The following is a 27785-nucleotide window of genomic DNA, read 5'->3' on the forward strand; positions in this document are numbered from 1 at the left end:
GTAATAAGACAATCTAGAATAAGGGCTAGAATCTAAAAGAACCTAAAGGAATAAGTTCTTAGTAATAGAAGAGGTCTAGAAGAGTCTAGAATAGTCTAGACTTATTCTTAGGCCTCTAACACTCCCCCTAACTTATTATGTAGGGTAATAGAGAGAAATTTAGTAAAGAGAGCCTTAGTAAGTACCTTAGTTAAGGCGTCTATAGGCATCTCTTTAGTAGAGATATAGGAGAATCTTATGAGATTTTCCTTAACTAGCTGCCTTAAGAAGTGATACCTTATATCTATATTCTTAGACTTTTTAGTAGCATCTTCCGTAGCAGCTATAGCCGGTATGTTATCCCCTTTAAGGACTATAGGAGTAGGTATAAGGTCTTTATAACCTAACTCTTCTAAAAATCCTTTAATATAAAGGATAACCTTAGCTAGTATACTATAACCTATGTATTCTGCCTCCATAGTAGAAATAGAGATATAGGTTAGTCTACTAGCCTTCTAGGCTATAGGCCCATTAGTAGAGTAAATAATATAAGCTGCTAGAGAATGTCTATTAAGCTCATTCCCTAAGTTAGAGTCGGAGTAGGATTCTAGATTAAAACTAGTACCCTTATAGGTAATAGTATAATCTTTAGTTCCTTTTAGATAGGATAAGACTCTTTTAGTAGCTCTAAGGTGCTCTACTAGAGGGCAGCTTAAATACTAGCTTAAAGAAGCTAGTATATAAGCTATATCAGGCCTAGTATAGACTATAGCATATAGAAGAGAGCCTATTAAAGATCTATACTCTTTAATAAGGTCTTCACTAGCCTAATAGTCCACGGGTGGTCTAGGAAGCTCCTTATATAAATAAGGAGTCTTAGAAGGCGTAATAGAGCTTAGAGAGAAAGTCTCTAAGACTTTAGAAAGATAGCCTTCCTGTAATAAAGATATAGTCTTTTTAGACCTATCCCGGGTGACTTGAATTCCTAAATAATAGGAAATAGGTCCTAGGTCCTTAATAGTAAACCTAGACCTTATTAATTCTTTAAAAGAATTAATAATAGACATATCCTTACTAAAAAGTAGGATATCGTCTATGTATACTAAGACCCATATAAATAAGCCTTCTTTAAAGGTCTTAGTATATAAGCAGGCCTTAGATAGAAGCTATTTATAGCCGTTCTCTTCTAAGAAGTGGCTAAAACAGGCTGCCCATGCCCTAGGGGCTTATTTTAGGCTATAGAGAGCTTTCTTTAATTTATAGACTTTATTATTAAGCTTAAAGCCTGTAGGTTAATGTACATAGACGTCTTCATTTATTTTCCTATTTAGGAAGGCGGTTTCGACGTCTATATGTATAATTTCTAGGTCTAAATAGGCAGAAAGGCTTAGTAGTAGGCGTAAAACTATAGGTGAGACTATAGGGCTAAAAGTCTCTTTATAGTTTATACTATACTCCTAATTTTAGCCTTATACTACCCATCTAGCCTTATAGCGGGTAATATTTCCCTTATTATTAGTTTTAATCTTATAGACCTATTTACCTCTAAGAATTTTATTATCTTTAGGCGGGTCTACTAAGATCCAGGTTTGATTCTTAATAAGGGAATTATATTCTTCCCGCATAGCTCTCTGCTAGTCTAGGCTATTAGGAGAATTAATAGCCTAACTATAAGTAGTAGGTTCCCCATTACTATAGAGTAAGTAATACGAGATATCTTCCTCTATATTACTTAAGCCTTCTATAGTAACATAGCTGCTACTACTAGGGATTCTAACCTCTTTAAAGGTCTCTCTAAGAGGATGAGGTACTTCTTCTATAGGGCTATTAATAGTAGCCTCTACAGTAGTAGATTCCTTAGAGGATTTTTCTCTAAGGCGCTCACTTCTCCTAGGCTCCTCCCTACTAGTATCTATAGTAGTTATAGACCTAGATCTTAGTCTATTAGGAGGGCTAGTTATAGAAGAGGGAAATATAGGCTTAGTATAGTCTATATCTTCCTTATCTTCTATAGTTTTAGTATAGGGAGAAGGAAATTCATCCTCTTTAAAGGTAACATCCCTAGTACGTATAATAGCTTATTTTTCTATATCCTAGCATCTATAAATATGCTCCTCCTTAAAGCCTAATAATATACTAGGCCTAGAGCGTGGAGAATACTTAGAGGATATAGTACGCTTTTCTCTAGGGATGTTTATAAAGACTTTACTTCCGAAAGTCTTTATATAAGAGAGATTTATAGTAGGAGACCTACCCTTAGCTATATTTAGCCGGGCTAGAGGCGAAATACCCTCTAGGGACTTCTTAGGGGTCCGGTTTAGAATATAAGTGGCGGTTTTAATAGCCTCTAGCCAGAAGGTAAGAGGGACCTTAGAATTTAAGAGAAGGTAACGGGTAATAGTATCTATTAACCCATGTGTCCTCTCTATAAGCCCGTTTTGCTCTAGGCTATAAGGAGAACTCTTTTCTAGAGTTATTCCTTTATTTTCAGCTAGTAAATCTAGCTAAGTTCCCCTATATTCTAGGCTATTATCTAGCCTTAAAGACTAGACTTTACCATACGGCTCTATAAGTTTAAGATAGTAAACTATCTTATTATAGGCTTCTCCTTTAGTAAATAGGGGGAATACCTATGTAAACCTACTATAATAGTCTATAAAGGCTATATAGTAGGTATATCCCCCTATTCCCTTAGGAGTAATAGGTCCTATGATATCTAGACCTATTTTCTTATAGGGTTTAGAGACCGCTACTAGTATATTAGATATAGTACGCTTAGATTTAGCTAAAGGGTATATAGAATAGTCTATTTTACTACCCTTAATAGGTAGTAATGCCCTAAGAGCTTCTAAGTTTATATGCCCTAACCTATTATGCCATAGGTTTAAATCTACTATATATAAGTGATTTATAGTAGATTCTACCTTAGGTAGAATGAATAGGTTATTTTAAAGTAAAACTTTGGCATATATCTACTCTCTTTTATCTATAAGTCTTAAGTTCTTTATATCTAGATATATACCATGTGTATATAGCCTAGATATAGAGATAAGATTTATAGATAAATTAGGGATATAGAGAGCATCTAGAAGGGTTAGATTTATCCTTCTATTAGCGTACTTAAAGGTAATAGGTATAGTACCTATTCCTTTAGCATAGATCTCTCCTTTACCTAGTTTTATAGGTAAATTTACTTCTTTTAAAGAAGTAAAGAGATCTTTATATCTAGACATATGGGCTATAGTGCTAGTATCTAGAATCTAGTCATTTAGGGCGGGACCCGCGGTAAAATTAGAGGTATAACCCGTAATGTATAGGGTATCCTCTAAATCCGTAGGACTACTATTATTTTCTTTACCCTTTAAATTCCTAGCTCTTTTATAGCAGTCCTTTTCTAGATGGCCATTCTTTTTATAATAAGAGCACTTCTTAGTACTCTTATTATTATAAGTAGAGGCGTTCTTTTTAGAAGAAGATTTCCCTTTATTACTAGTTATAGTAATAAGGGTAGTATTACTTTCTTCTTCTAGTTCTTAGTGCTGAGACTCTTCTACTAGACACTCTATAAGGTAGTCTAGAGTAGTCTCTTCTTTTAGCCCTAGCTAGGCTACGGCGCTCCATAAAGAATAGCTACTAGGTATATTACTAAAGAATACACCTAGTTTCTACCTCTCCGATAAGGCCATCTTAGTCTAAGATAATAGGGTTATCTCATCTAATAGATTAGCTACCTAGGTATTAATATCTCCCGTATCTTTAAGGCTTAGTAGCCTTATAAAGTGTAAGACTTCCTATGAAAGTCCCTTAGATTCATATCTTTTTCTAAGGGCTTCTCCCATAGAACTTACAGTTCTATAATAGGCAATGCTAGAATAAAGTTTAGGATCTATAGAGGTCCTAATAAAAGTCCTTATTCTAGCATTATTAACCTCCTAGGTAGGATCTTCTACTTTAGGTTAAGATTTAGAGTCTAGATAGGCTTTTAGCCCTTCTATAATTACTATATCATTTATAGTAGATTACTAAGACTCCTAGTTCTTAGGGCCTTTAAGTTTAGGAATGCTAGGGAATTCTTTTCCCATATTTCCTAGTAGAAGATGTTCCTTTCTTAAGGTATATTAAAGATTTTATACCTTATAGAGGTCTTTAGAGTATAAAACTCTTTATACTTATAGTTTTAAGCGGAAACTATAAGTGTATGAAGTCTCGAAGTTTATTAGGTGCTAATGGGCCTAATGCACCTAATAGAAAGTGGGGAGATTATTAGAGTATTGATGTTTTCTCTAATAACTTAGCCGGGAGTAGAGATATAAGGAATCTGATTTCAGATCCTTGTCCGCCGAGTTTTTCTCTTTAAAACGGTATACTACTTTACTTACTAAGCAAAGTATTCGGGTCGATACAGGTCGAAAACGTTTTAAAGTGTCGTGAAGTTTTAGTGTTCCTCATGCTAAGACACCAGCGGGAACTAGTGTAAACGGGTAACGCTTAGGCCTAATATGGTATAGAGGCCGCGTAGTCACACCTTATATTAATGTAGTTGATAGAAATGTGAGGAAATCCGGAGAAAGGCGGAGAAAGGTAAAGAATAGGTAGCGAATAAGGCTATTCTAGACCACTAGAAGGTTCTAGAATAAAATCCTAGGTAGATATAGGCCTGACGGTCCTAGGAAAAATTTAATAGGCTAAGAGCCTAAGGATAGGGCTTAGGATACTAGTCCTTACCCTAAAAAATGCCTTACTTATATAAATAAGTAGGCTTTCCCTAGACTTCTTTATAAGTTTAGCTTAATAGCTATCCACTAAGATAGTCTTACTAAGCCTTACTTATAAGAGCGGTCTAGTATAGAAAGAATAGTATATTCTTTCTTATAAGTAGGGAAGGAAGTAAAATCCTACTTATAAATTATAAGGCAAGCTATATAGTAATCTATAGATTACTATTAGCCGGGCTCATAACCTGTTAGCGGTATTCTATAAAGATAAGTAATATCTTTATTATATACCGTATGGTAGATGGTTTATAGTAGAGAATGTAGTAGATTCTTTACTATAAGAGAACTTCCTTAAAGGACTAACTAGTAGGCTACCTAAGGGTGTTTATATAGAAGAACCTATAGATTCTAGAGAGTTCTATCTCTAGGTAATTAGTAATAGGTTCTTCTATTAATAGAAGACGATTTCTAATTAATCTAGACTAGAAGATTCTAGGCCTTAGTAATAAGACAATCTAGAATAAGGGCTAGAATCTGAAAGAACCCGTAGGAATAAGTTCTTAGTAATAGAAGAGGTCTAGAAGAGTCTAGAACAGTCTAGACTTATTCTTAGGCCTCTAATACTACCTTCTATTAGAAGCTCTTTCCCTAGCTGCTATACGTTCCCCTACGCGACTAGATAAACTATAAGGAAAAGATATAGGACTAGCCCTCCCTTATAGATGAGGAAGTACTATATGCCTACTCTTATAAGATTAAAGGCACCACCCTAGGGCTAGACTAGATCTACTAAAAGATAATTACTAAGGCGTATAACGCTTCTCCCGAAAAATTTACCTAGGTATACTAAACCCTCTTTATATACGGATATCACCTAGAATGCTAGAGAGAAGTAGTAGGTATAATACTTAAGAAGCTAGGGAAACCTAATTATATAGACCTAAAAGTATATAGAGTTATCTCCCTACTTAACTACCTAGGAAAAGTCCTTAAACGCATTATAGTAAAACGTCTTAGAGTACTTATAGAAGCTACCTACCTCCTATACCTATCCTAAATAGGCGGACGACTATAGAAGTTAGTAATTAATATAGTAATAATCCTTACATATATTATCTAAGATGAGAGGAGGGCACGGTGTAAGATATTAACCCTATTCCTTAATATATAAGGCGCCTTTAATTATGTAGCCTATAACTAACTCTTATATATAATAGGGGAAATTAGGCTCCCTACTTCCCTCCTAGTATAGGTAAAGATATTTACTAGCGGTTAATAACTCTAGATCTCCTTTAATAGCTAATAAGAGGACCTTTATCTAATAGCTTTAGGAATCCCCTAAGGCAGCCTAGTCTTACTAATCCTATTTCTTATTTATATACGAAAACTCTTTTCCTCTTACTTAGTATGATTCCTCTTATATATTAATGACGTTTTAATCATAATCTCCTTAACTAGCTAGAAGAAAAATGCGCGGATCCTCTAGTAGGAAGTAACCTAGCTTTTCTTACTTAGAACCTAGTATACCGTTAATTTTAATAAAGATAAAATAGACCTTATCTATTTTATAAGCTTAGATAAGGCTAAGGAAGCCATAATTATACTCCTAGGAGATTATATAGTATAGCTAAAGTAGCTTATCTAATAGCTTAGGATATAGTTTAACATACGCCTATCATTCTAGTAGTATATAATAATTTAGAATGCCTAAGTAAAGTAATTACTTAGAAGACTTATAAGGCTAGCTAATATATAATATAGACTATCCCTAGCTACTATCTAATAACTATACCTTACTTATATATAAAGTGTAGTAGATTATAGGTCCCTAATTTTCTAGTAAATTAGTAGATCTAAGATACTTAGATGAATACTTTAAAATAGTAGACTATACTAAATCCTAGGAGCCTTTTACACCTCCCTAATTATTCCTATAGAAATTAAAGTAGGCCTTCTCCCCCCCTACCTTAGGAGGAACATGTCACTTTAAGCGTACGCTATAAGACTCTTTAAACTTAGTTACTAATACCTAGTACGTATAATTATTAATAAGTTTAAACTAGAGAGCATACTAGGATGCTAGATATAACTTAAACATATCTAGAATATAATTTTAGACCTAGTAATAGGTACTAAAAGCCTAATTAAGCATGGTTCCTTTCCCCTATAGAAAAAGACTACGCTGTATGAAGTTAAGATTAGCTACCTCTAAAAGGAATAAGAAGCCTAAGCATATATTAGATATATAGGATATATGACTTAAGTAGTTATCCTATACTCTAACGCTTTATCTATCCTAAAAGGAAATAGAGTAGGTATAGGGATTATAGTGTATAATACCTAATAAGATAGTATAAGAGTAGTAGTAAGATATAGAGTAAATACTAGACTATACTAGCTCATATATAATAGAGAACTAGAGGCACTTATAAGGGCTATAGAGCTAGCTACCTAGAAATAGCCTAGGTAATAGATTATAGTATACATAGATAACTAAGCTATACTATACCGCCTCTAAACCCCGTCTAACCTACTAGGTTAAGGTCTATAACTTTAAGCTATAGATATAGGCCACTTAATTATGGCTAGATAAGGTAGTCTTACCTTCTTATAGGCCCTAGGCTATATAGGGATTAGAGGAAACCTATAAGTAGACGCCCTTATAAAGGAGGCTGCTAGGCTAACCCTAGAGAATAACTACTTAAGTACTACCCTCCTTAGGATGTGCGTATAATAAAGAACTATAGTAGAATAGATAATATATACTATATAATACTAGGAAGCATAGATTATACTATCCTAGGGGTTATACATACATAACTTCCTATCTATACTAAGGACGTCTATCTAACTCCCTAAGAGTAGATAACTAGAAGTATTAGCCTACTTCTAATTAAAACTAAACTACGGCTACTTTAGAACCTACCTAGTACAGTTTAGTAAGATAGAATAGGATAATTATAGCTATAATAATACCACCTAATAAATACTATAACACCTTATTAGTAACTACCTACTCTATAGCTCTACTAGGAGAGAAGCTATATAGGAAGCACGTAAGGCGTATAATAATAATAGTAGGAAAATAGCCTCTATACCCTATAGAGAGCTTTTCTAAGGAGACGTTAGTTAATAATTTATACTTAAATTCATATATTAGATGAAGGTTTCTACTAGGGCATAGTATATGTAAATAGTAGACTAAGGGAAAAAAAAGAAGAGTAAAAAGAAGAAGAGAGAATCCATTCTAATCTCTACTAGTAGAGTGAATAATAAGCTCTATGATCCCTCTACTTATAGTTCCCGTAGGTACTACCCTAGAACCCCTCTAACTAAAGATAATTAAGGAAAGGACCCCTTTATCTATAATCTACCTAATACCCTCTAGGCTTATACCCCTCCTCTACCTTATATAGAGCCTCTACTAAGACCCTAGCCCTCTAGATTAGGAAGGCATTAATATAGCTTAGATGACTACTCTATAACTACTCTAGCTAAATCCTCCTACTCCTAATAATAATTAGATAACTATTTAGTAGTAAGGTAAGGGCTTAACGCTATTCATCTATATAGTATACCTAGGCTAGGACGGCATATAGAGCTCTATTATTAGTAATAATATTAATATATAGTCATCTAATAGCGGTAATAGGGCTAGATTAAATTATAAGTAACATTAATATAGATTAAACCCGGGTTCTTTAGTGTTATTTATTTTCTATAATAAGTATTAGCTAACTATACTAGTTAGCTAGAAGATATATACTACTAGTTAAAAACCTTACCCGCCTTTTTTACCTTTATAGGTGCTAAGAAAGGTATTATATAATACTAACTAAAAAATAGTACTATTAGGAATAGTATTAGAACGCTATAGTAGAGTATATATATAATCTACCTTACCTACTACCCTATACTATATTTACTTTTCTATATATACCTTCTTCCTATCCCCCTTCCTTTTCTTACTCTTACTTTATGCTACCTATCTACTTAGATAATAGTAGGAAGGCTAGTTCTTAGCCCCCCCTTACCTAAAAAGAGCCTAGATAAACTATCTATCTATAATAACCCTATACTAACATTATACTAAGAATTATACTTTATTATATAAGATTCTTTAGCTAGGTACCCCTACTTACCTTATAAACGTACGTAGTATCCCCTATAGATAGCTCCGTCTTAGATAGCCTATAGCTCTAGTAAGACGTAAAATAATTAATTAATCAATTAATCAATTAATAAATCAATTAACCCTCTACCTAACCCATTTTACCATGATTATATATTTAGTGTGTAAATTTGCTTTCAACAATGGCTGCTTGGCCGAGTGGTTATGGCGCTAGTTTCAGGACATCTGAACAGAGTTCCGAAGAAAGGCGGAAATCAGCAATTACTAGTTGGGTTTCCCTTCGTGTGTTCGAGTCACACAGCAGTCAACATCTTCTTTTTTTGCACTTTTTGAGTGTGGGAAGAGAGAGGATGGGGCGTTTTTTGTGGGGGTGAAGAGTTTTGCGGTGGCGCTCGGGCTGTTGGGGGGTAGGGGCGGAGCGGGACGGAGCGGGATCGAGCGGGGCGTGGCGGCAGGGCGCTTGAGGTTGGACAGAGCGTTAAGCTGTTGAGATGTCGCTGTCTTTTTGCTCCTTGTGTTTTGGTGATGCACCTTTGGCATCATGCTCGTGGGCGCTGTATTTTCATCAATCTTAAGTTCAAGAAGGCCGTCAATGACTCCAAAATACGCGCCAGCCATCGTTTTCTCCCTCCTTCGCTCGAAAACTTCATCAAGAATGACTTCATCACGTCCGAGTACGGCTGGCGGCAGCAACGCGATCAATTGCCTAAAACTACAAGGAAATTATACAGGCTGCCAATGAGTATACGAAAGAGAGCCGCGAACGCTACCATCGCCCATAACCACGTGTATCGAGCACAACAGCATCCACCATATGTACGTCTACACCCATCAACCCACGCTCGACCGGCGAGACCACTCCACCGAGGCCTTTCCATGAACCGGCGCCATCAAAGCAATCAGAGCCCACTGCTCAACCCACTGGAGCCAAGGCCGCTCGAAGAACCCAAGCTCCCCAAGCTTCCGCTCCCCAAGCTGCCGCTACCAAGGCTGCTCAGACTGCCAAACGGCGAAGTACCGCTGCCAGTGCTGCCGCCGCCAAGGGAGCCAAAGCTCGGCGTCGACAGGCCGCCGAAGCTGCTGCCAGTGCCCGTGCCGCCGGTCAGCGAGCCCAGGTCGAACTGCGGCGCGCGTGCCTCGAGGGTCGATGTGCCGGACGAGGAGGAGGAGGAGGAGGATGAGCCGTCCAGCGATGGCAGGCCGCTGGCGAGTCCGCCCAGACTACTGCCCGTGCCGGACCCCAGACCCGTCGGCAGGCCGCTGGGGAGACTGCCGCTGCCGAGTCCGCTGCCACTGCCCGTCCCGCTGTCTAGACTGGGCAGGTCGCTTGGGAGACTGCCGCCGCTGAGACCGCCGCCGAGTTGCGCATCGCGCGCCGCGAGGGCGGAGGCGCCCACGTTGGAGCCAAAGCCACCCAAACTGCCCGAACCGCTCGACAGACTGCCGAGTCCAGACGACATGCCGGTGCCGCTGCCGCCAGACGGGATCAGGCTTTCCAGACCACCGAATCCGGACGATGTGCCGCTGCCCAGGCTGGAGCCGGACGACGGGATGAGGCCGCCGAGGCCGCCGTCCGTGGTCGAGGTGCCGGTGAGCTGGCGCTGGGAGCTCGATCCGACGGCCGACTTGATGAAGTTGGCGGCCGACGTCGTGTCAGCGCCGTATCCCAAGTGGCCTGAGGCGCTCTGGGACGCGGTGCCGCCAGTGCCGCCGCTGCCGGAACCCAGGCCGCAGACGGAGTCGCCCTAGAACGATCAGACCAGCCGCTTGCAAGAGTGGATGAGAATCAGGAAATATGCTTACAGAGGCGCAGTACGTCTTAAACTTGGACGGGTCGACGCCGTCGAGTTTCTGGGCCTTGAACGGATCACCAAACGTGACGGCAGCCGCCACCTTTGACGCCTTGCTGCCCAGCTTGGTCGTCGTGTGGTGCACTAGCATGGCGCCCTGGCTGTAGCCCGTCAGGATGAGCTTCGTGTCCGGGCACTTGGTCAGCCACGAGTTGGCCTGGTTCGTCATGGCCGTCGTGCCCGCGCCACCGGTGCCCATGCTCTCGGTCATGATGCCACCTGCGTCGGCGGCGTAGTTGACTCCCTGGATTGAGATTTTAGATTCTGGATTGCTCCGTTTCGAGAGGATTTTCTTTACCTCGACGTTGACGTTGTTCTCTCCCAACGCCGACTTGACCTTGGTAGACAGCGATGGTCCGACGACCGATCCCATAGTCCCCATCTCCGTCGTTCCGCGAGCGAAGAGCAGGACGAAGCTTTTGCAGTCGCCAGCAGCAGCGGCCGGGACGGGTGCGGCGACAGAAAGAGCCGCATAGAGGGCGGCGGAAAGTGCGACGGTCTTCATGGTTGATAAGTTGACGAGAGCGTGTAAAATCTTCCTCGAAAAAGTGACGACTGGCGAGTAAAGACTGGAGCAGCTCTCAGAGCGCGCAAACGAGTGAATCAAAGACGAGACGGAACGACTGGGCCCAAGTCAGCGGGAAAAGGAGAAGAGGAAGAAGAAGCTGCTGCCGATGCTGCTGTTCTGCCTCCACTCTCTCCATTCCATCCCTCTTATACTCATCCTCACGCTCTCTCGTAAACGAGCAGAGACCATCAGCCCCGGCAGCAAACAAGCCCAAAGCCATCCTTCTGGCCGAAAACACGGCCGCAGATCGCTCCGTACTACATACTTAACACCACACCGCCATGCTGAGAGACATTTTCAAGTAAGAAACGTGTGGATTCAATTGGTCGCACAAGGCAGGTAGTCTCTGCGCCGCAATCCTGCAGCGCTTTCTTCGCTGGCGACGATCCGCGCGGGGCCTTTTTGGCACCTAAACGAGACCGTTGCGGCGCTGACCGAGTCATGATGCAGTAGTAGGCATTAGGGTAAGCGACGTGCAAAAAGGGATGTATCCAGAGCCAACGTCGGTGAGAGATCGTATCATCAGAAGTCATTATTCTTTAGCAGCTTACCGCGAACGACCGCAAGACGACAGGCCAGCCTCCAGCAAAGTTGAAGTCGACGTCCCTTCCACCCCTTCTCGTCGTATACCGTCGTATGCTGTTGGCCTCGCAGATGCCGTTGCTTTTTCCTCAGCCGTTGATATGTTCGACGCACATGGCGGTCCCGCGGCGGCGTGCCTGAGCGCCCACGACGGCGCGTGCGCCGCTGCCGTGCAGCCACGAGGCGAGCGCGGGGTACCTGCGTGCACCCTTCTGGAATGGTGTATGATGAAGCGGCTGCTCTCGGGGGCTCGTGATGTGAGACAGGGGCAGTTGTTTTATTCCCCTCGAGCTGAGACATGCGTGCGTCGAAGCTTCGAAGAAGCTTGGTTGTTTGGGACAGAAAGAAGGCCAAGGCGAGGCGGTCATACTTGGTTTGTTTGATTGGTGTGCCTGGTTCGCCCAAATGTCTGGTGGCGATGGTGTAGAGTGATCAGACCTGTGGACTTCGGCTCTTCATGTCAGCATAGCTTTGATCGTACCCGCTCGATAAGTGTCAGTCTTTGTCCGTTCTCAGCAGTAAAACACATGGCAGAAAAGAATACCAAGCGCGCGCGCGCGCGAGAGAGAGAGAGAGAGAGAGAGAGAGGAGAAATATGAATCAAGTAATATGTACAGTGTAACAACATCAGCCCGTCTGCAAGGCCTTGCCACGTGCGGCTAAAGCCGATCGTATGACTTTTCAACAATTCGTAAACAATTTGGAACAAAAGAAAAATCGTCTAGAGCTTGCCACCGTACTCCTGGGGCTGCTTGGCGGCCTCGCTCTGCTTTGCGACACCGACAGCGCCGCCATCCTTGGGCTTGGGGGGGTCAAGCGGAAGGTCCAGGTTCAGGCGCTTGCGGGTCGAGTAGGTGGCAAGGCTGCCGTCAGGGTCGGCCTCGGTGATGAGCTCCTTACGGCGTGTGTCGAGGAGCAGCCTGATCAGGTCAGGGCGCATGTAGTGACCGCCAAAGTCAGCAAGCGCCTTGGTGAGGTGGCTCTCGTTGAGGTCAATCTAAGAGATGTTAGTTTTGGCAACTTTCTAGGCTTCCTTGATGACTGCTTACGTCGACAAACATCAGCCCGTCAAAGTCCTTGTCAGGCTTGGCGACTAGCGTGCCGTCAGGCTTGTAGATACGGGCGTGGCCGTTGTAGGTCGAGGGGTCAGTCTCGGGCTCGACGCCCTCGGGAGTGTTCTTCTTGAGACCCTCAACAGAGAGACGCTGGAAGGGAGCAAGAGTCCAGGTACCAGTCTCAATGGCGTAGGCAGGGGTGACAAGGTCAGAAGCCGGGTCGGCAACGTTGGTGGCGGGGTCGGGGTATTTCAAGGTCTCCTTGCCAGGGTAGATGGGCCAAGCAGCAATGCTGTGGAATGTCAGTGTCTAGCAGCTGAAAAGTAGGCAAACTGCTTACTGGATCTGCTCGCCCTCGGCCACGTTCATCGACTTGAGGAAGGGGTTCATGTTCTCCCAGCAGTTGAGCTGACCGAGACGTCCAATTTCGGTCTCGGTGACGGACTTGAAAGTGTCACCAGAGCCATCACCGTAGACGAGCTTCTCAACGTGGGTGGGCTTGATCTTGCGGCGGTGGTTGAGGACCTCACCAGTGGGAGAGATGAGAACCTGGGCGAGGTAAAGGGTGGCATGGTCAATCTCGGAGAAACCCATCGAGACATAGCTATTCGCCATTAGTTTTGCAAGCTACAAAGGAGGAATGGTGCGTACATGGAATTGTCCCTGGCAGCGCGGCGGATGCGCCTCATCTCCTCAGAGTCGACAGCCAAGCTGTTCTCGCGGTACTTCTTGAGCATGGGAAGAGACTGCTGGTAGGTGACCTTCCACATCCAGTAAGGGTAGCCGGGCATCCCTAAACAGTTAGAGATGGCCAAATATCAACGAGGAGAACTTACAAACTTCGGGAAAGGCGACTAACCTGCATCCAGCTTGACCAGCTTCATTGATGAAGTTGATGGTCTTCTGGACACCGGCCTCAAGGTCGAACCAGCAAGGCTCGGAGGTGACCTTTAAGATTGTTAGATCCGTGTAAGTTGTATCGGAAATATTTCCTTACCGCGGCGGCCTTGTACTTGGTGACGGTGACAGGCATTCTGATTGTTTGGAGAAAGTATTCAAAGACTGAATATGTTGGAATTCTTGCAGATGGAGAGGAAGAACCGGATTCGTCTTCATCTTAAATAGATCTCGGAGCTTCTGCTTGGGTGCTACCAAGCAAGCTACACTCCATCACCCGAGACTCTCCGAAAGAACGTCGACTTGCAGGCCAACTCGCCTGCAGACGTTCAAGGCCTTGCCATCAGCGTGTGTAGTGGGGAGTGGAATGATGTCTAGTTGGACATGGCCAATCGGAAGGATCGATTAGCTCTAGATCGAATGCAGAGAGCCGATAATAGGACCCTTGAAGAGGACAAGTCAGTTGAGGCTACCATCATGCCGCTTGCCAAAAGCGTTTGTCGAATGATGTGCCGGCAGGTTGCCGTTGATCATCAAGGGTGGAGAAGCCGAAGATGCCGAAGTGCGCCGCGGCAGCCGGTTAGTCGACATGATATCACAAGTCGATGCCGCGACAACCGCAACCCCAGCTATTGATGCGATGTTAAACTCGACAACTTCTCTTCCGGTGTCGCATGCGACCTTCCATCATCATCAATTGCCATCGATGCAGCTGCATGGTCTCTAGGTGCGGGGCAAAGGCCAATGACCACCGATTTTCCAGGACCAACAGCTCCAGACCTGATCCAGAGGACTTTCACAACAGTAGCCTGTCCATGTTAGTCTCGAGCATTGTGTTGTATCACAGCGAGAGGAGGTGTCGCGACACTCCAAAAAAACTGCCCGCCAAGACAACCGAGGCAACGTCATTGTCGAGTTTGTTGACCATTCAATCGCTAAAGCTTCCCAGTTTTTTTTGGTCGAGAAAGTCTAGTCATCACGGCCAAAAGCTTGCGACTCCAAGGCGGCTTGTTCGTCATTCGAAGACCCTAGTATTGGTCATAGCCGCATCATCAGGCCTGCAGCTGCCGTCTCGTAGTGTAAACGAAAACTCGAGAACGACAGCATGGTTACCTTGAACAATGTCGAGATTTGTGAGCTCGCAACGCCCGTCAATCGTATTCTTATCGTAAGCCTGTAATAGGTTCGCGCACAGTATCATGATGTTCGGCGAGGAGAATCACAGGATGGGCACCTGTCGATCATTGTTGCAGGATTGGCGCCAAGATGTTTTGAGGACAACAGCATTCGAAGATCGCAGAATCTCGTCGCGGAGATGTGGAGACGATGGACAAGAGGGCCAGGGGATGCCCAAAAAGGAACTACAACTAACTCACTGGCACAGCGGCTACCCGGACCCACGAAGCATTCGTTCGCTGCTGCGGATTCTGGTATGAAGCTGTCGTCCACCACGGCGAAGAGACTCTGAAAAGAAAAAAAAAAAAAAAAAAAAAATTTCCTTCAACATCCACCGTGGATGTGCTGTGGAGGCGTGAAAGAACAACACAGCGATTGTGGGGCGCCGAACGAGACTGATGTCATGGACAACGGTGGGCGCACCAAAAACTGCCTAACCCGGAAAGCCAAGCAGAATGTCTGGCTTGGCTGCAGTCAGGGTCTGGAATGGGCCCCGGCCATAGTTCTGTTCTGCTAGTGTTCCATCAGAGTGTTGAGAGATGGTGGTGTTTGTTTTTGATCCTGTCAGCGGGAGACAACATGACGGCATGTCACTGGGTGAGAGACTTGCGTTGAGCGAGCGGCGGCCGGCAGAGGACCCGACAAAGACAAGGGCGATAGCGTTAAGCAGTCGATCAGCGTCAAATCTTTCCCTGGAGCTATGGCCGACCGCGCGTAAGCGCCCACAAGCCACGACGACGACGACAGCGTTGAGAGTTGCTGGCGTAAGAAATGGGTGCAAAGATAGGTCGCGGAGGCGCGCAAGGGCGACGACACGGCGTCAGGCTGCAGATGAACAGAAGTTGCAGGATGACTTGGGAGCGGGTGAAACGGCTGGGCTCTGCTGGGGGTGGTTGGTTGGTTGGTTGGTTGGTAGGTTGGTAGGTTGGTGTGCGCCGGCATCTGCTGCCATCCGTGACGCGTCGGCCGTTTCACGTGATGACAGTCCAGGTGCTGCCCTGCCCGAGGGGCTGAGCACTTGGTTCGAGAACAAACTAAACTCTACCTTTGTCCTCATCTTACGCAACTCTCTAGCCTCACGCTCCATCTTGCCCTCTTCGAAACCTGTCATCACCTCCACCACATTGATCCCCCCCATTCTCACCACTCCTGCTGTTGGCTCACATCATGAAGTCCCACTTGCTTGGCCTCAGCGCCGCCCTCGCACTCTCCGGTTCTTCCGCCGCATTCCTGGTGCCCTCGACCGCTGACGGCATCGCTGGCTCCGTACCCGACCGCGAATTCAACCCCGTTGACACTACTTCGCAACTCCTGACTTTGGACTGTGCTGGCTGTCCGTTTGCCGGCTCGACCGACGAAGACCTCGTTTGGGTCCAGGGCATCGAAAACTCGCTGGTAAGCTTGGGCCGCTATACTCAAGTCATAGCTACCAGTGGTCATACTCACGCCACCCGCACAGTTGCTCAACTTCTCCGTCGTCAACGACCATGCTGTCGAGCTAAACGGCATTCAACTCTACCCTCCCACATTCGACACCCTTCCTCAGCCCATTCCTGTTTATCAAGTCCGGGCTGACATCCCGTTGACCGATATCCGTGCCAACATTGCCAAGTACACCGACAAGGCGCTGCGTATTTCAAGCTATGCTTTGGAAATCGATCCCTCCGTCACTGGCTCTTCTGGAAACGAATTGGTCCCCATGACTCTCCAGCTGTCTTCCCTCGAGGCCCACCACATCAACGTCCCAGCCCTTTCCATTAAGCTCACCAAGTACCCTGAGGGCCAAGTCTCCATTCTACCCATAACTACTGCGGCTCCTATTGGAGAGTCTACTCCTCAACAGAATGACAAGGAGTGCAAGAGCTGGCCTGTATTGTGCAAGTGGCGGTCTATCTTTGCGGACCGCATTCAGAGCATGAAGGGACGTATGGGCAAGTTCAAGCCAGGCTGCATGAAGGTTCGTCCTCACGGCATGCCTCCCAAGCCCACCCATGCCCAGGCTCCCCCCCCAGAAATGGAATCGGACGACGAGCGCCCACCCCACCGCGCCGGCAACAACGAGCCATTCCACGGACCTCATGGCATCATGCGCCACCACCGTCACGAACCTCTGGCGCGCTTCATCCACCTCGTCAGCCGCATCATGGTTCCAATTGTTATCGGAATCGCTTTTGGCGCCCTCACCTACGCAACTGGCTGGCTCGTTGGCAGCCTCATGGCTTTCATCTGGCTCAAGTTCAACCGTCGGAGCGGTTACGAGTCTGTCGCTCTGGACGAGGAAGACGCTGCGGCCAAAGACGGTATTCCCGAAGAGGCCCCTCCAGTCTACCAGGAGAAGGAGGTCGTTGCTGAGGAGCAAAGGCAGTAAACAAATGCTCTCGCGTGATCCGCTTCGCCGTGGATTTCAGCCAAACTTAGATCCACGTAAACTATGCAGACGGATTTCGAGTTCCCAGAGGCCCAGAGCAGGCCGGCGTTTTGGGGAGTTTGGACAAGCCTTGGTTTGGTCAATTGTTTTGCAAATTGTTTTTCTCTACTCTAGCGCTGTGCTTTGACGCTCGCTTGCTCCTCGCAGAAGTTTCCAAAACCGTTGTAACCTGTTTTATAGTTGGCCGCTAGTCTAAAGGGATCAAGATGTCTTTACGGTATCCGTCTCCCATGCCAATGTGACAACTATGCTCCTAGAGCACCCACCATGGGTCATCGTTCTGCCAACCTGCCACCCGTTGACAGCGATCAGCAAAGCTCCCCGCAATTAGCCGCCAAGCACTCCTTATCAGCGCACCTTTAATCTTACAGCCCTGCAAGAGCAGCGACAACAATAGAAACACAGTGACGGCCGCCGACCCTGCCGAAAGCCTAAAGCGACTGCCTTTATTCGCTATGAATCCTGAAAGGCGCCGTCGCCACCCGGGCGGCGCTCGCAAAAAGACGCTTCTCCTGGAGCAGTAGAGCTAAACCATGGGGTTGGCCAATCAGCCCTGATCGTGGACACAGGTTTCTCGAAAAGGTGGAGGCATGCTTTGGGCTAGCGAAATAGCTATGTACCTTAGCTTGTTGAGCATTGGCAGTGCAGCAGCGCAGCAGTCCGTAGCTGCTCGAATAGGCCGTCATCGTCATGATTGCTGCAGCAGCAGCAACCGTACATATCCCCAATATAATCATCAATTCAGGCACCGTCGACGCCTCGCTCGCCCTGCCATGCCATCCACTTTCAACAGCTCCCAGCGTTTCGCCATATAGCCCTCCACCTCAATCGCGATCGATCATCCTCGTCGAGCGTCGAGGCTGAACGAAGCGAGCAGAGGGGTAGCTCTCGTCATCGATCGCCACGCACACGCCCGGATCCGCTCCCTGCGGCGCTTCCCTGTGGCGGGACAAGTCCGCCCCCGCAGGCGCGCCGCGCGCGGACCTGGCGCTAACAGAGATCCCGCGCTTGGCCCACTGCAGGGGTCCGCCTGGCCAAGCGACTTTTTCTCAACGTCGTCTCGTCGGCTCTGCGCGTGGTTCGTCGCGAAATGACAACGACGACGTTATGGTAAATATTCTGGACGCAGGAGAGCCGTTGAATGAGTATATTTCAGCGTTGATGAAGACGATGAGCTTGCTGCGGCGGTTGGAGGGTTGGCTGGCTGGCCAAGGGCTGGCTGTTGGCGGTATCATACACGGGGTGTTCAACGTGCTGGGGGTGCCATCGAGGTAAGTGTTCTGTCTCGTAGCCGTGGACGGTTGGATCTAACGAAAGCCCTCGAGGTTAGCGGTTTCGTTTCTTCACGTTATGTACTCGCTTTGGTTACAGACACAGGACCAGCCTGCCAACGTGATTGTGCCTGGCACCTCAACCATCGGGCTCTTGAGAATAGTCCATTTCAATCATCTCCTTGCTCTTCTTCTTTAACTCTTGATCTTCCCATATCGTCTCATTTTCGTGAACTTGGCTTTCGCACCGGCAGTCGAAGCCAAAGTTTTTGATCGCAAGAGACGGGAATTCGAGGACGTGTGCGCACCGAAAGGTAGGATTCTCACCTGTTTCTCAAAGCCTGTCATTCATTATTCTGTCAATTGGACCTTTTCGATCTTTTCCATGGCGCAACGTACCGCATTGGTGCTTAGGCCGTGTGGCATTTCTTTGTGTTGCTGATCGCGTGCTCAACACCAAGAATATCGCGGCCTTTGTCTCCCCAGCCCCAAGTCTCAAGGCCTGGCAAAAAATAAGCACCTGCTTGAGCTTGATGGCAAGGGTCCTGCGTATAGCCCAACGTGCGGATGATTCACTTGCCTCCACTTCACTATAGCTAGCCCACCAGAGGGCGGTGTTATGGATATTTTCCCTTCGGCGCAGCCCACGCGCGAGCGCGCCGAGCACAGACCGCCGCTCCCATCCACTCGTCGAGGTTTTGTTTATCCACCACCACCTCTCTTTCTTTCATCTCACACTATACCAAACCACACCCTCTTTGTCTCTCTTTGTCCAGCACAGCAGTCACCATGGCGCCGTGCATGCCCAAAGGAGACAACGGCGGTGTTCGCCGAGTCGTTGGCCCGTCGTCGCTTGTCTTTGCTCCGCCGCTGGCTGAGCTCACCACCACACCCAACCACCCGTTCCCGCCGGCCGCACCCACGGCCCCCATCACCACACCGTCCTTTGGAGCTTCGACACCAGCTCCACGCACGCCGTCCCCGCCTGCGAGGTTGCCGCCAACAACCTCGCCTCCATCTGTTCGCGGCCGCTCCAGCGAGTCGCCCTCGTCTCCGCCCGCCCCCCGAGGCCGTTGCCGCGCTCGCGCCCCGTCGCCCTCTCCTGACCGCTCCAAGCGCGTCAAGACCAAGGCCGCCTCCCCTTCGCCGCCGCCCTCCAGGAGACCACCATCTCCTGTCCGCCCCGAGCCGGTCAAGGCCACCGCTCCTCCTCCGCCGCCGCCGACGCCCTCGAGCGTCTCTTCGCCGAGTCCATTCTTGCGTCCGGCCGAGACCTCGACCCCCCCGGCGACATTCTCGTTTTCGGCAGCACCGCCAGCTGCCAAACCAAAGCCCAAGTCCCCGTGGCAGTCGTTGCTGGACGAGGTCCAGTCTGCGCCTCCGCCTGAGAAGCCTCGGGCGTACCCTGAGACCGGACCTCCGTTCGGTCCCACTGTGCGTCCGAACGAGCCTCTGCCCAAGGCTCGTTCCCAGCCGCTGCCGTCCCGGTTCGCCTGGACGCCGCCGCAACCAGCTGCCGCTTCTCCTCCTCCGCCGCCGCGCCGTGACGCGGAGATCCACAACGCCCGTCCTTTGGACGTTTCTCCTGCCGCGGTTTCCGCCTTTTGCGCACCGCGCCAGGCTCCGTGTGCGCCGCCGCCGCCGCCCCCACCACCTCCCCCTCCCCCTCCGCCGCCGCAGAAGCCCGCCGTCTTCTTCGCCCCGGTTGTCCCGCCCGCACCGGCAGCCTTTCTCGCTCCGGTTGCGACCCCAGCGCCGGCCGCCCTTTTCCAGTGGCAGCAGCCGCTGCCGCTGCCGCAGTCGTCGTTCTCTGGCGACATCGAGCTCGGAGACGCCCAGCCAGAAGAGCAGGGCGACGTCGACGTCCCCGACGCTCCCGCCCCCGAGCCCGAGGAGCAGGGCGACATTGAGCTCGCCGACGCTCCCGACGCTCCCAAGTAAGTACCTCTAACTTGACAAGTTGTCAGAACATCACTAATTGCCGATAGGTCACCTCCCTGCACCGACAAAGGTGAACTTGAAGACGCCGACAACGAGGCGCAGGACGAGGTCCTGACAGACGCGGAGCCGGAAGAAGCCTCCGCCGACTTGGAGCAGCTTCCCGACGCCGAAGCTCTCCTTCCAACCGTCGAGGCCAACCCCACGCCCGACACACCCGAAATCGTCATTCCTGACGCACCATCGTCGCCGCCAACGACGCCCCACCTCATCACGCGTCAGTCGTTGAGGACCCGCGAGACTTACCTGAAGCAATCTCGCCAGAACCCTTACAGAATGGGTTCACGCAAAGCTTCCAGCGCTTCTTCCCCCTCCACTCCCTCCATTCCCACCTCGCCCGCCTCGCCCACCGCCTCGCGGTCCGCTTCGCCCACCTCCACAGCCACCAAGTCTGTCGCTTCTTCGGCTGTCTCCAAGAAAAAGAAGAGGGGAAGGGCTGGCCGCCAGAGGAGGGACCAGGCCATCAAAAAAGCCGCTCGATTGGCTGGTGAGGCCGAGGACCTCCAAGACTTGGAGCAGAAGCACACAGAAACGGAACAGATGAGGCAGGATATTGCATCCATGACGGCTGAAAATGGCAAGCTCTACTCGGAACAGGCTAGCAACAGCGAGTACATTGCCACGCTCGAGTCTCAGCTGGCAGAAAAAACCGAGTTGGCTGAGTCAGCTGCGAAGGCTCGCAACGAAGCCCAGAAAAAGGCCGATGACCTCAAAAAGAAGCTCACCGAAGAGGTTTCTGCCGATGAGGCGACCAAGCAAAAGCTTGCGGAGGTTATTGCCCAGCTCGAAGCCGCTCAGAACACAATCACGGCTCTCAAAGCTGAGAAGGCCAAGTCGGACGCGGATGCCAACGAGAGAAGTACGGAAAGCGCATTCGCCCTCGACGCGACCACGGAACTCGCCAGCCAGCTTGGCGACCAGGTCGAAAAGTTTCAGAATCAGGTTCACAGCCATCAAGTCGACCTCCAGGCAGCCCACGAGCAAATCATCAGCGAAGGGTCTGCGCGTCACGCACTTCAGCAAGAATTGGACGCCAAGAACGTCGAGCTCGACCGACAGCAGCTCAAGGTTCAAGATTTGAACGACGAGCTGAATCAACAAAAGCTGAGGGTTCAAACCTTGGAAGCCGAGCTGAGCCAAAAGCGCAAAATTCAAGAAGATGCGCAAAGTTTCCAGCCAAGCGCCAACAGCCAAAGGCGCAAGATCCACCGACTTGAGCGTGACATCCAAGACCTCAATGAGGTCAACCTCAAGCTGCAGCGCGAGTTGACCAAGTGCACGAACGAGCGCGACCACAACCGCCAGATGGCCAACAGCCTCGGTGATCTCAACCGCCAGCTCCGCCGTCAACTTGACCAACACGTCGGCAAACTCGGCGCGCCCGAAGAGCAGCAGGCGAACCCGTCGCCCCCAATTTCTTCCGAGCCTTTCCAAGGCGAGCTCGCCGGGGTCCAGCAAACGAGCCCAGATGTCCAAACCAACGTTCGAGTCGCTTTCGAAAGAATGGAATTGGACAGGAGGACATTTGAGCAGGTCAAACGCATCAAGGACAAGCACATTGAAGACCTGAAGGCAGAGCTCACCAGTGCTCAAGCCCAGCTTTCTGAACGTCAGACCGCGATGGTCCCCTTCACTTCTTCTGTTGTTCCACCTGCTGCACCAATTGTCTCATCCTCAGCAGCAGCAGCAGCAGCTCCAATTACTGCATACCGGGCATCGACCGCGTTGGCCACGATGCCTTCATCCTCGCTGGCAGCAGCTTCGGCTCCTACAGACCAGCAGGCATCGACCGCATTGGTCACGCTGCCTTATTCTGAGTTGCTTGAATCCGACTCCGAAGAAGAGGCTGATGAAGAGCCCTCCGAGCCCCTCGAGCTTACATCGGCCCAGCCATCATCTGAGGCGCCACCGACCATGTCTCCGCCAGTGTCCACCGAGTTGACTGTCATGGACGAGGCCAATGTAGTATGCTCAAATAAGCTTGCATTGGCCCAGCCATCTTCCTCTGCAGACAAGGTTGATGAGCTCCTCCAGGACATCGAAAAGGCGCGCAAAGACTTCAACTCCCGCGTCGATAACATTGATGGCCAGATTGATGCCCTTGAAGCATCAATGAACGAATCCAGATCCAGGGCCAGGGCCTCTGCTCGCATTAGCAGCATCATATCTCTGCCCCAGCGATTTGCTTCAGGCATTGGCCGATCCGTTTCCAGCATGGGCAACTACATCGCCTCCAGCATTTTTGGCCAGCGTCTTCACTTTTACCTCTTGATGCTGCTCTTCTCTTTCCTTTTGACCATCGTGGCGATTGGAAACAGCATGCAAGAAGAGCTCTGGTACGAGGTCAACACCTTGTCTCCAGATTACTCATTTAATCCAGCATGGCCACACATCATTGCCTTTGCGCAGACCACCATGCTGGTGCGATATATCATCATTCGGTGGCGGTCTTAATTGACCGACCACCGTCCCGCGGCTCAGTGCGCCCGATTTTGTGCCTTTCCATCCAGCCGACTACTTTCTTTTCGACGTCTCCTCCGACCCTCTATTCTTGACTCTTGCACAGTCATCCAGGTCGAGATGTCGACCAGGCTCGTGCATGGATCCTCCCGCACAACAAACAACAGCCGCTATTCCGTGTTCCCTCCCCTTCCAGGACTTACCCTTTTCCCCATCGATTCGGCAGACCCTATCCATTCGTCCGCTCCTCCGCATCCCGGTGACCTCTCCTGGTTCAAGCTCGCTGGTTCTCGTCCGCTGCAGTTCTGGCAATTCACCCTTTCAGCCGCTAGATGGGGGTCGGCCGTTTAATTACAGCTGAGCCCATGCCGGCACGCCGAACAAAGTATCTCGCAGCACAGTGAGCAGCGAACCTTAGCCACCTGGGACACCTCTCTCGAGTTGAGCAGACGCCACGGTCGAATTGATGCCCGACGAGTCTTAGAAACGTACTCAAAAACTTTCTGGAACACGACATTCTGATGATGCCCACGTTTTACCTTCTTCATGGCCACATTTCGCGTTTTCTCCGTCCTCCGACCTCCAGGACGAAGCGGTACACACAAGACGAGCATAGCACTCGCACCAACGGGCATGTAAGACGCACAGCGCAACCGTACTCATCGAATAAGGGCGAGGCAACTGTAAGACGCTTGCACAGGTAGCGGTGTGGCAGCACCGTGAACTGAGGGCGCATGACCCCCCTTTGATGACCAACATCATTTCTGGACAATGGCGACACTGGGTGCAAGACCACAGCTCTCCCCAGCCTGATCGACCAGCATACCGCAGCACCTTCGGGGACCTCGTATGCACACATTCCGCAATCCCATGGACTAGCGCAGCTTGACGCGCTTGGCGGAGCATCTGTCATGTCTGTTTGAAGCGGGGTCATCTGGTCCATTGAGGCCAGACAAACCGCGTCCATGGGATATTCATATACACGGGCAAGTTGTCTTGCGTCAGAGTGGGTGGCGCCACAAGCTGAGGGACACTTGATCCATTTATTTACTCACTCTATGGACTAGCGCAGCATGATAAGCACTTGGGCGATGCTTCTATCATGTCTGTTTGAAGCGAGGTCATCTGGTCCATTGAGGCCAGACAAATCGCGTCCATGGTTTGACCTTTGCTCGGACTTGGAAGCATTCAATGGATAAGGACAACTTGACAAGCTCTGGGCGGGGCCTCTGTCTTGTTAACCTGAAGTGGGGTCAGCCGTTCTTCGTGTTCGGTGTAACTGCGTCCATTCACTCCATGGATAAGTGTAATAGACAAGCTTGGCGGAGCCTCTGTCTTCGCTTGAAAGCGGGTTCAGCCGTTCTTCGTGTTCGGTGTAACCGCGTCCATCGGACTTGGAAGGATTCAATGGAGAGAGCACTCGACAAGCCTATGGCGGGGCGCGTCTTGTCGCTTGAGAATCGCGCACTCAGCTGGTACCTTGGAGTCCAGTCTAAACCGATTCTCGTCCATTGGATCATTGAGACCAGCTCGACACTTGGCATGACTGCGGCTCTGCCTTGCCCGTCGACCCAGCGATCTAACAGCATGTGCTTCCGGACGCCCAGATCGCACCTCAATCCATCCCTTTTCCAGGACCTTTTCGAAGAGTCTGAGCAACTCGGCATGCTTCTGTGGTGGTGGCCTCTGCCCAGCTCTACTCGACTCGACCCGCGATACCGCAGCGCCTTCGGGACCCCCGTCTCGCCCAAACCCACGGGCAACAGCGCCAGACATGCTTTGTGGTGAGGCCTCTGTCACGGCTTCTCGCGTCCCTGGACCCTGGACTCTCTCTCAAGACAACCGTTGACGCATGGATAAGACTGCGGTGCCTCTACCATGCCCCCGTTCAACGCCTTTCCGGACCTGTTCGACACTCGGTATGATTGCGGCTCTACCCTGCCCGTCGACCTGCGATACCCTCTCGCTCTCTCTCGGCACGCGTATCGACAGTGTAAATCTCCTTCGGCTCGACATTTTTGCCCCTCCTATGGCCGTCGACTCCCGTGTATAACCCATTTGCCCTAGCCTTCGGGGGCGAGCTTATTGAATGGCGAGGCCAGCACCTCTCATGTGTGCTGCGACAAAAACACTCTAATTCGCGCCTCGCGCCAGTCGTCCGTCGTCTTTTATCCGACCCTTGACGCTGCTACGCCTCCATCTTGCGACACGCGGCTCTTGGTACTTCGACCACGACAACACCTGTACATTCGGCGCCTGTACAACCCTTATGCTCTAGCCTTCGGGGGCGAGCTTATTGAATGGCGAGGCCAGCACCCGCTGCGACAAACAAACACTTTACGCCTTGCGCTACACGTCCAACTGTCCATCGTCCCTCATTCATCAAGACCAACGCTGCTACGCCCCCGCCTCGCTACCTCTTGCGGCAAGCGGCTCTAAAAACACTCTTGGTCTGCCAGCGATGAAAGTACGACCACACCTGTACATACGGCGCCCTTTTCTTCTCTCCGGTCGTTCGAAGCCTCCTCATACGACGTCGACATACCGCGTACTGTACATACGAAACAATGCCCCAGCCCTCGGGAGCGAGCTTATTGAATGGCGAGGGCCAGCACCCGCTCGCTAATGCGTGCTGCGACAAAAACACAATCCGCCTTGCGCCTCTCGTCCGTCCCCTCCAACACTAATTCATTGACCAACGCTGCTCCCACCTTCTTAAGGCAAGCGGCCCAAACACACTCTTGGTCTTCCGGTGACGGCAAAACGACGACGAAACCTGTACATACGGCGCCCTTTCTATACACCGGTTCAAAGTTCGAAGCCTCCTCATACGGCGCCGACACACCGCGCACTGTACATACAAAACCATGCCCCAGCCCTCGGGAGCGAGCTTATTGAATGGTGAGGGCCAGCATTCGCTGCTACGAACAAACAAACACACAAACAAAAAACAAAAAAACAAAAAACGATACGGCTTTACGCCTTTTCGACTGCGACTTGAATCCTCTTTTCGAGTCCGACTGCTTCAACTACTTTCTTGCTTTCTTGCTTTTCACGCCATTCGGGCTCTGCGGAGGGTGTTTTGGGGGGTTTCGGGGGGTGAAATGGAGATGGAGGAGTTTTGCTTTTTTGCATTCTTGCTTTGTTGCTTTCTTTCGTTTTTGTTTTTAACGGAGGAGTTTTGAGATGGGCACTCGGTGGGGAGTTTTCAGGGTGGATGACTGGTTTCTTGGGAAGCTCTGGGTTCGAGCAGTTGGAGTCGTTGCGGCGGATTCGTGCTTTTACAGGCGTTGCAAGACGTGGTGGGGAATTTGGTTTCACGGAGTTTTGTACATAAGGAGGGCATGGTTGCGCGGATGGCGTATGGACGGATGGATCAGTCGGAGAGCTCTGGGATTGAGCAGAGCAGGGCGAACGGAGGGGATGGAGTTGAATTGAGTCGCGTGTATGGTAATTCGCGGAGTCGATTGCGCGATTCAGCTTAGTCTAGTCGATTGGTCTGTTGATACCAACATCGAAACTTCAAAGCTTCCATCGACTATTGAGCCTAACGGAGGACTTGGATGACTCGCGTGAGCGTCCTTGGTCTACAGCAGTGGAATGCATGTAGCTAGGCAGCGAGCAAACGTCAACTACTACAGAAGCTTGCTCAATCAAAGCACAAGGGCAACAAACGACGAACGCAGAACCTGCCTCCAACCCCCCAAACCCCCCTTTCCCCCCTCCTATCTGTCCGCTTTTTCCCGAAGCGTCAACACGTCACGTGCCATCCGAATCGAGCGCGGGACCATCAGATGAGCCTGCACTCACCTTGCGCAGCATCGCAGCCGCCGCAGCCACAGCCGCGCCTCAGGTTTCCCAAACCGCGATCACACCACGTGACGACCGCTTTGTGGCGCTGTACCATGGGACCACACTGCACTCAGGTCGTCGCTTCCAGCTTAGGTTTTCCCCAGCGCTCGACGCGTCATGTGATATCCAAACCGAGCGTGGGACCAATTATTGAGCCTGCACTCGCCGCGACGCTGGGTTGTTTGGCCCGGCGCAGAGTGTGGGGCAGAGAAGGGTATGTATGTATGACATTGCTGCTGCTGCCGCCGCCGCCGCCGCCGCCGCCGCTGCGGCTGTTGGTGAGGTTCACTGGCACTCAACTACAGACTGGTTTCTATGTGTGTATTTATGCTGTTCATATACCGCACCTACCTTGGATAGACGCGCGCAACATTTCATGCCAAATATACGGTCGCTCGCTCCATCACATATCTACAAAACACATTGAACACATTCGATCCACGCACTCACACTCCCTCTCTCAGAGAACAGGCTGACACATTTCAGGTATCTCGATCTCGATCTCGATTCTTTTTTGATTGATTCGCAAATAAGCAATCGAAGTAAGTAAGTAATAAGAGAGCCAAGGTAGAGAAGAGGTACGGTATGTGGGTATCGCGCCGAACCCATGACGACAAAAACGCCAGCGCAGCGCAACAAGGGCGCGTGCCCGCTTCAGCAAGCCAGTCCAGCCAATCCTTTCCTTCGTTTGCACTCTCGTCTGTCGTACGCCCTGCCCTGCCCTGCATACTTGTTCTATTTTGGCGTCAAACCCTCCTCGTGGTGGTGGTGGTGGTGGTAGTAGTAGTAGTGGTAGTAGTGGTGCATCACTTATCCATGCAC

General features: G+C 49.1%; 5 protein-coding genes and 1 non-coding gene across 6 annotated transcripts; 4 read left to right on the forward strand and 2 right to left on the reverse strand.

Annotated features, from left to right (window-relative positions):
- The first annotated feature begins 9010 nt into the window (after positions 1-9010).
- Positions 9011-9133, forward strand: IWZ02DRAFT_t115. The gene has a single exon. It is a non-coding gene; the product is annotated as a tRNA-Leu (tRNA).
- A 1321-nt stretch (positions 9134-10454) lies between these two features.
- IWZ02DRAFT_385277 (cutinase) lies at positions 10455-11181 on the reverse strand (the record flags this gene model as incomplete). Its single annotated transcript, XM_066765392.1, has 3 exons — positions 10455-10501; positions 10587-10920; positions 10975-11181. Coding segments are annotated over 3 exons (588 nt in total), but the record flags the coding sequence as incomplete, so codon positions are not given.
- Positions 11182-12336: 1155 nt separating this feature from the next.
- Positions 12337-14339, reverse strand: IWZ02DRAFT_99243 (cyanide hydratase). Its single transcript, XM_066771503.1, has 6 exons — positions 13879-14339; positions 13718-13829; positions 13533-13674; positions 13222-13485; positions 12876-13173; positions 12337-12823 (listed from the first exon to the last, which is right to left on the reverse strand). Exons 1-6 carry the CDS (start codon positions 13912-13914, stop codon positions 12548-12550), a joined length of 1128 nt encoding a protein of 375 aa, XP_066618813.1. The 5' UTR covers positions 13915-14339; the 3' UTR covers positions 12337-12547.
- A 1643-nt stretch (positions 14340-15982) lies between these two features.
- Positions 15983-17656, forward strand: IWZ02DRAFT_99296 (uncharacterized protein). The gene is made up of 2 exons (XM_066771504.1): positions 15983-16349; positions 16414-17656. The coding sequence occupies exons 1-2, from the start codon at positions 16122-16124 to the stop codon at positions 17320-17322; spliced, it is 1137 nt and encodes a 378-aa protein (XP_066618814.1). The 5' UTR covers positions 15983-16121; the 3' UTR covers positions 17323-17656.
- Positions 17657-19442: 1786 nt separating this feature from the next.
- Positions 19443-23105, forward strand: IWZ02DRAFT_494266 (uncharacterized protein; the record flags this gene model as incomplete). Its single annotated transcript, XM_066770010.1, has 2 exons — positions 19443-20590; positions 20642-23105. The coding sequence occupies 2 exons, from the start codon at positions 19443-19445 to the stop codon at positions 23103-23105; spliced, it is 3612 nt and encodes a 1203-aa protein (XP_066618815.1).
- Positions 23106-25858: 2753 nt separating this feature from the next.
- Positions 25859-26427, forward strand: IWZ02DRAFT_99365 (uncharacterized protein). Its single transcript, XM_066771505.1, has one exon. It carries the CDS (start codon positions 25979-25981, stop codon positions 26294-26296), a length of 318 nt encoding a protein of 105 aa, XP_066618816.1. The 5' UTR covers positions 25859-25978; the 3' UTR covers positions 26297-26427.
- The last annotated feature ends 1358 nt before the right edge of the window (positions 26428-27785 follow it).

Source organism: Phyllosticta citriasiana, assembly GCF_038021145.1.
Source record: "Phyllosticta citriasiana strain CBS 120426 chromosome Unknown IWZ02scaffold_16, whole genome shotgun sequence".
Lineage (NCBI taxonomy): Eukaryota > Fungi > Ascomycota > Dothideomycetes > Botryosphaeriales > Phyllostictaceae > Phyllosticta > Phyllosticta citriasiana.

Excerpts from the sequence above, each read along its gene's own strand:
- IWZ02DRAFT_99243 (XM_066771503.1), bottom strand. The coding sequence starts at position 13,914 with ATGCCTGTCACCGTCACCAAGTACAAGGCCGCCGCG. Across the intron at positions 13,174-13,221 it reads GCCGAGGGCGAGCAGATCCA|CATTGCTGCTTGGCCCATCT; the intron begins GTAAGCAGTTTG and ends GACATTCCACAG. Across the intron at positions 12,824-12,875 it reads ACGGGCTGATGTTTGTCGAC|ATTGACCTCAACGAGAGCCA; the intron begins GTAAGCAGTCAT and ends AACATCTCTTAG.
- IWZ02DRAFT_99296 (XM_066771504.1), top strand. The coding sequence starts at position 16,122 with ATGAAGTCCCACTTGCTTGGCCTCAGCGCCGCCCTCGCACTCTCCGGT. Across the intron at positions 16,350-16,413 it reads AGGGCATCGAAAACTCGCTG|TTGCTCAACTTCTCCGTCGT; the intron begins GTAAGCTTGGGC and ends CCACCCGCACAG.
- IWZ02DRAFT_99365 (XM_066771505.1), top strand. The coding sequence starts at position 25,979 with ATGCCCCAGCCCTCGGGAGCGAGCTTATTGAATGGTGAGGGCCAGCAT.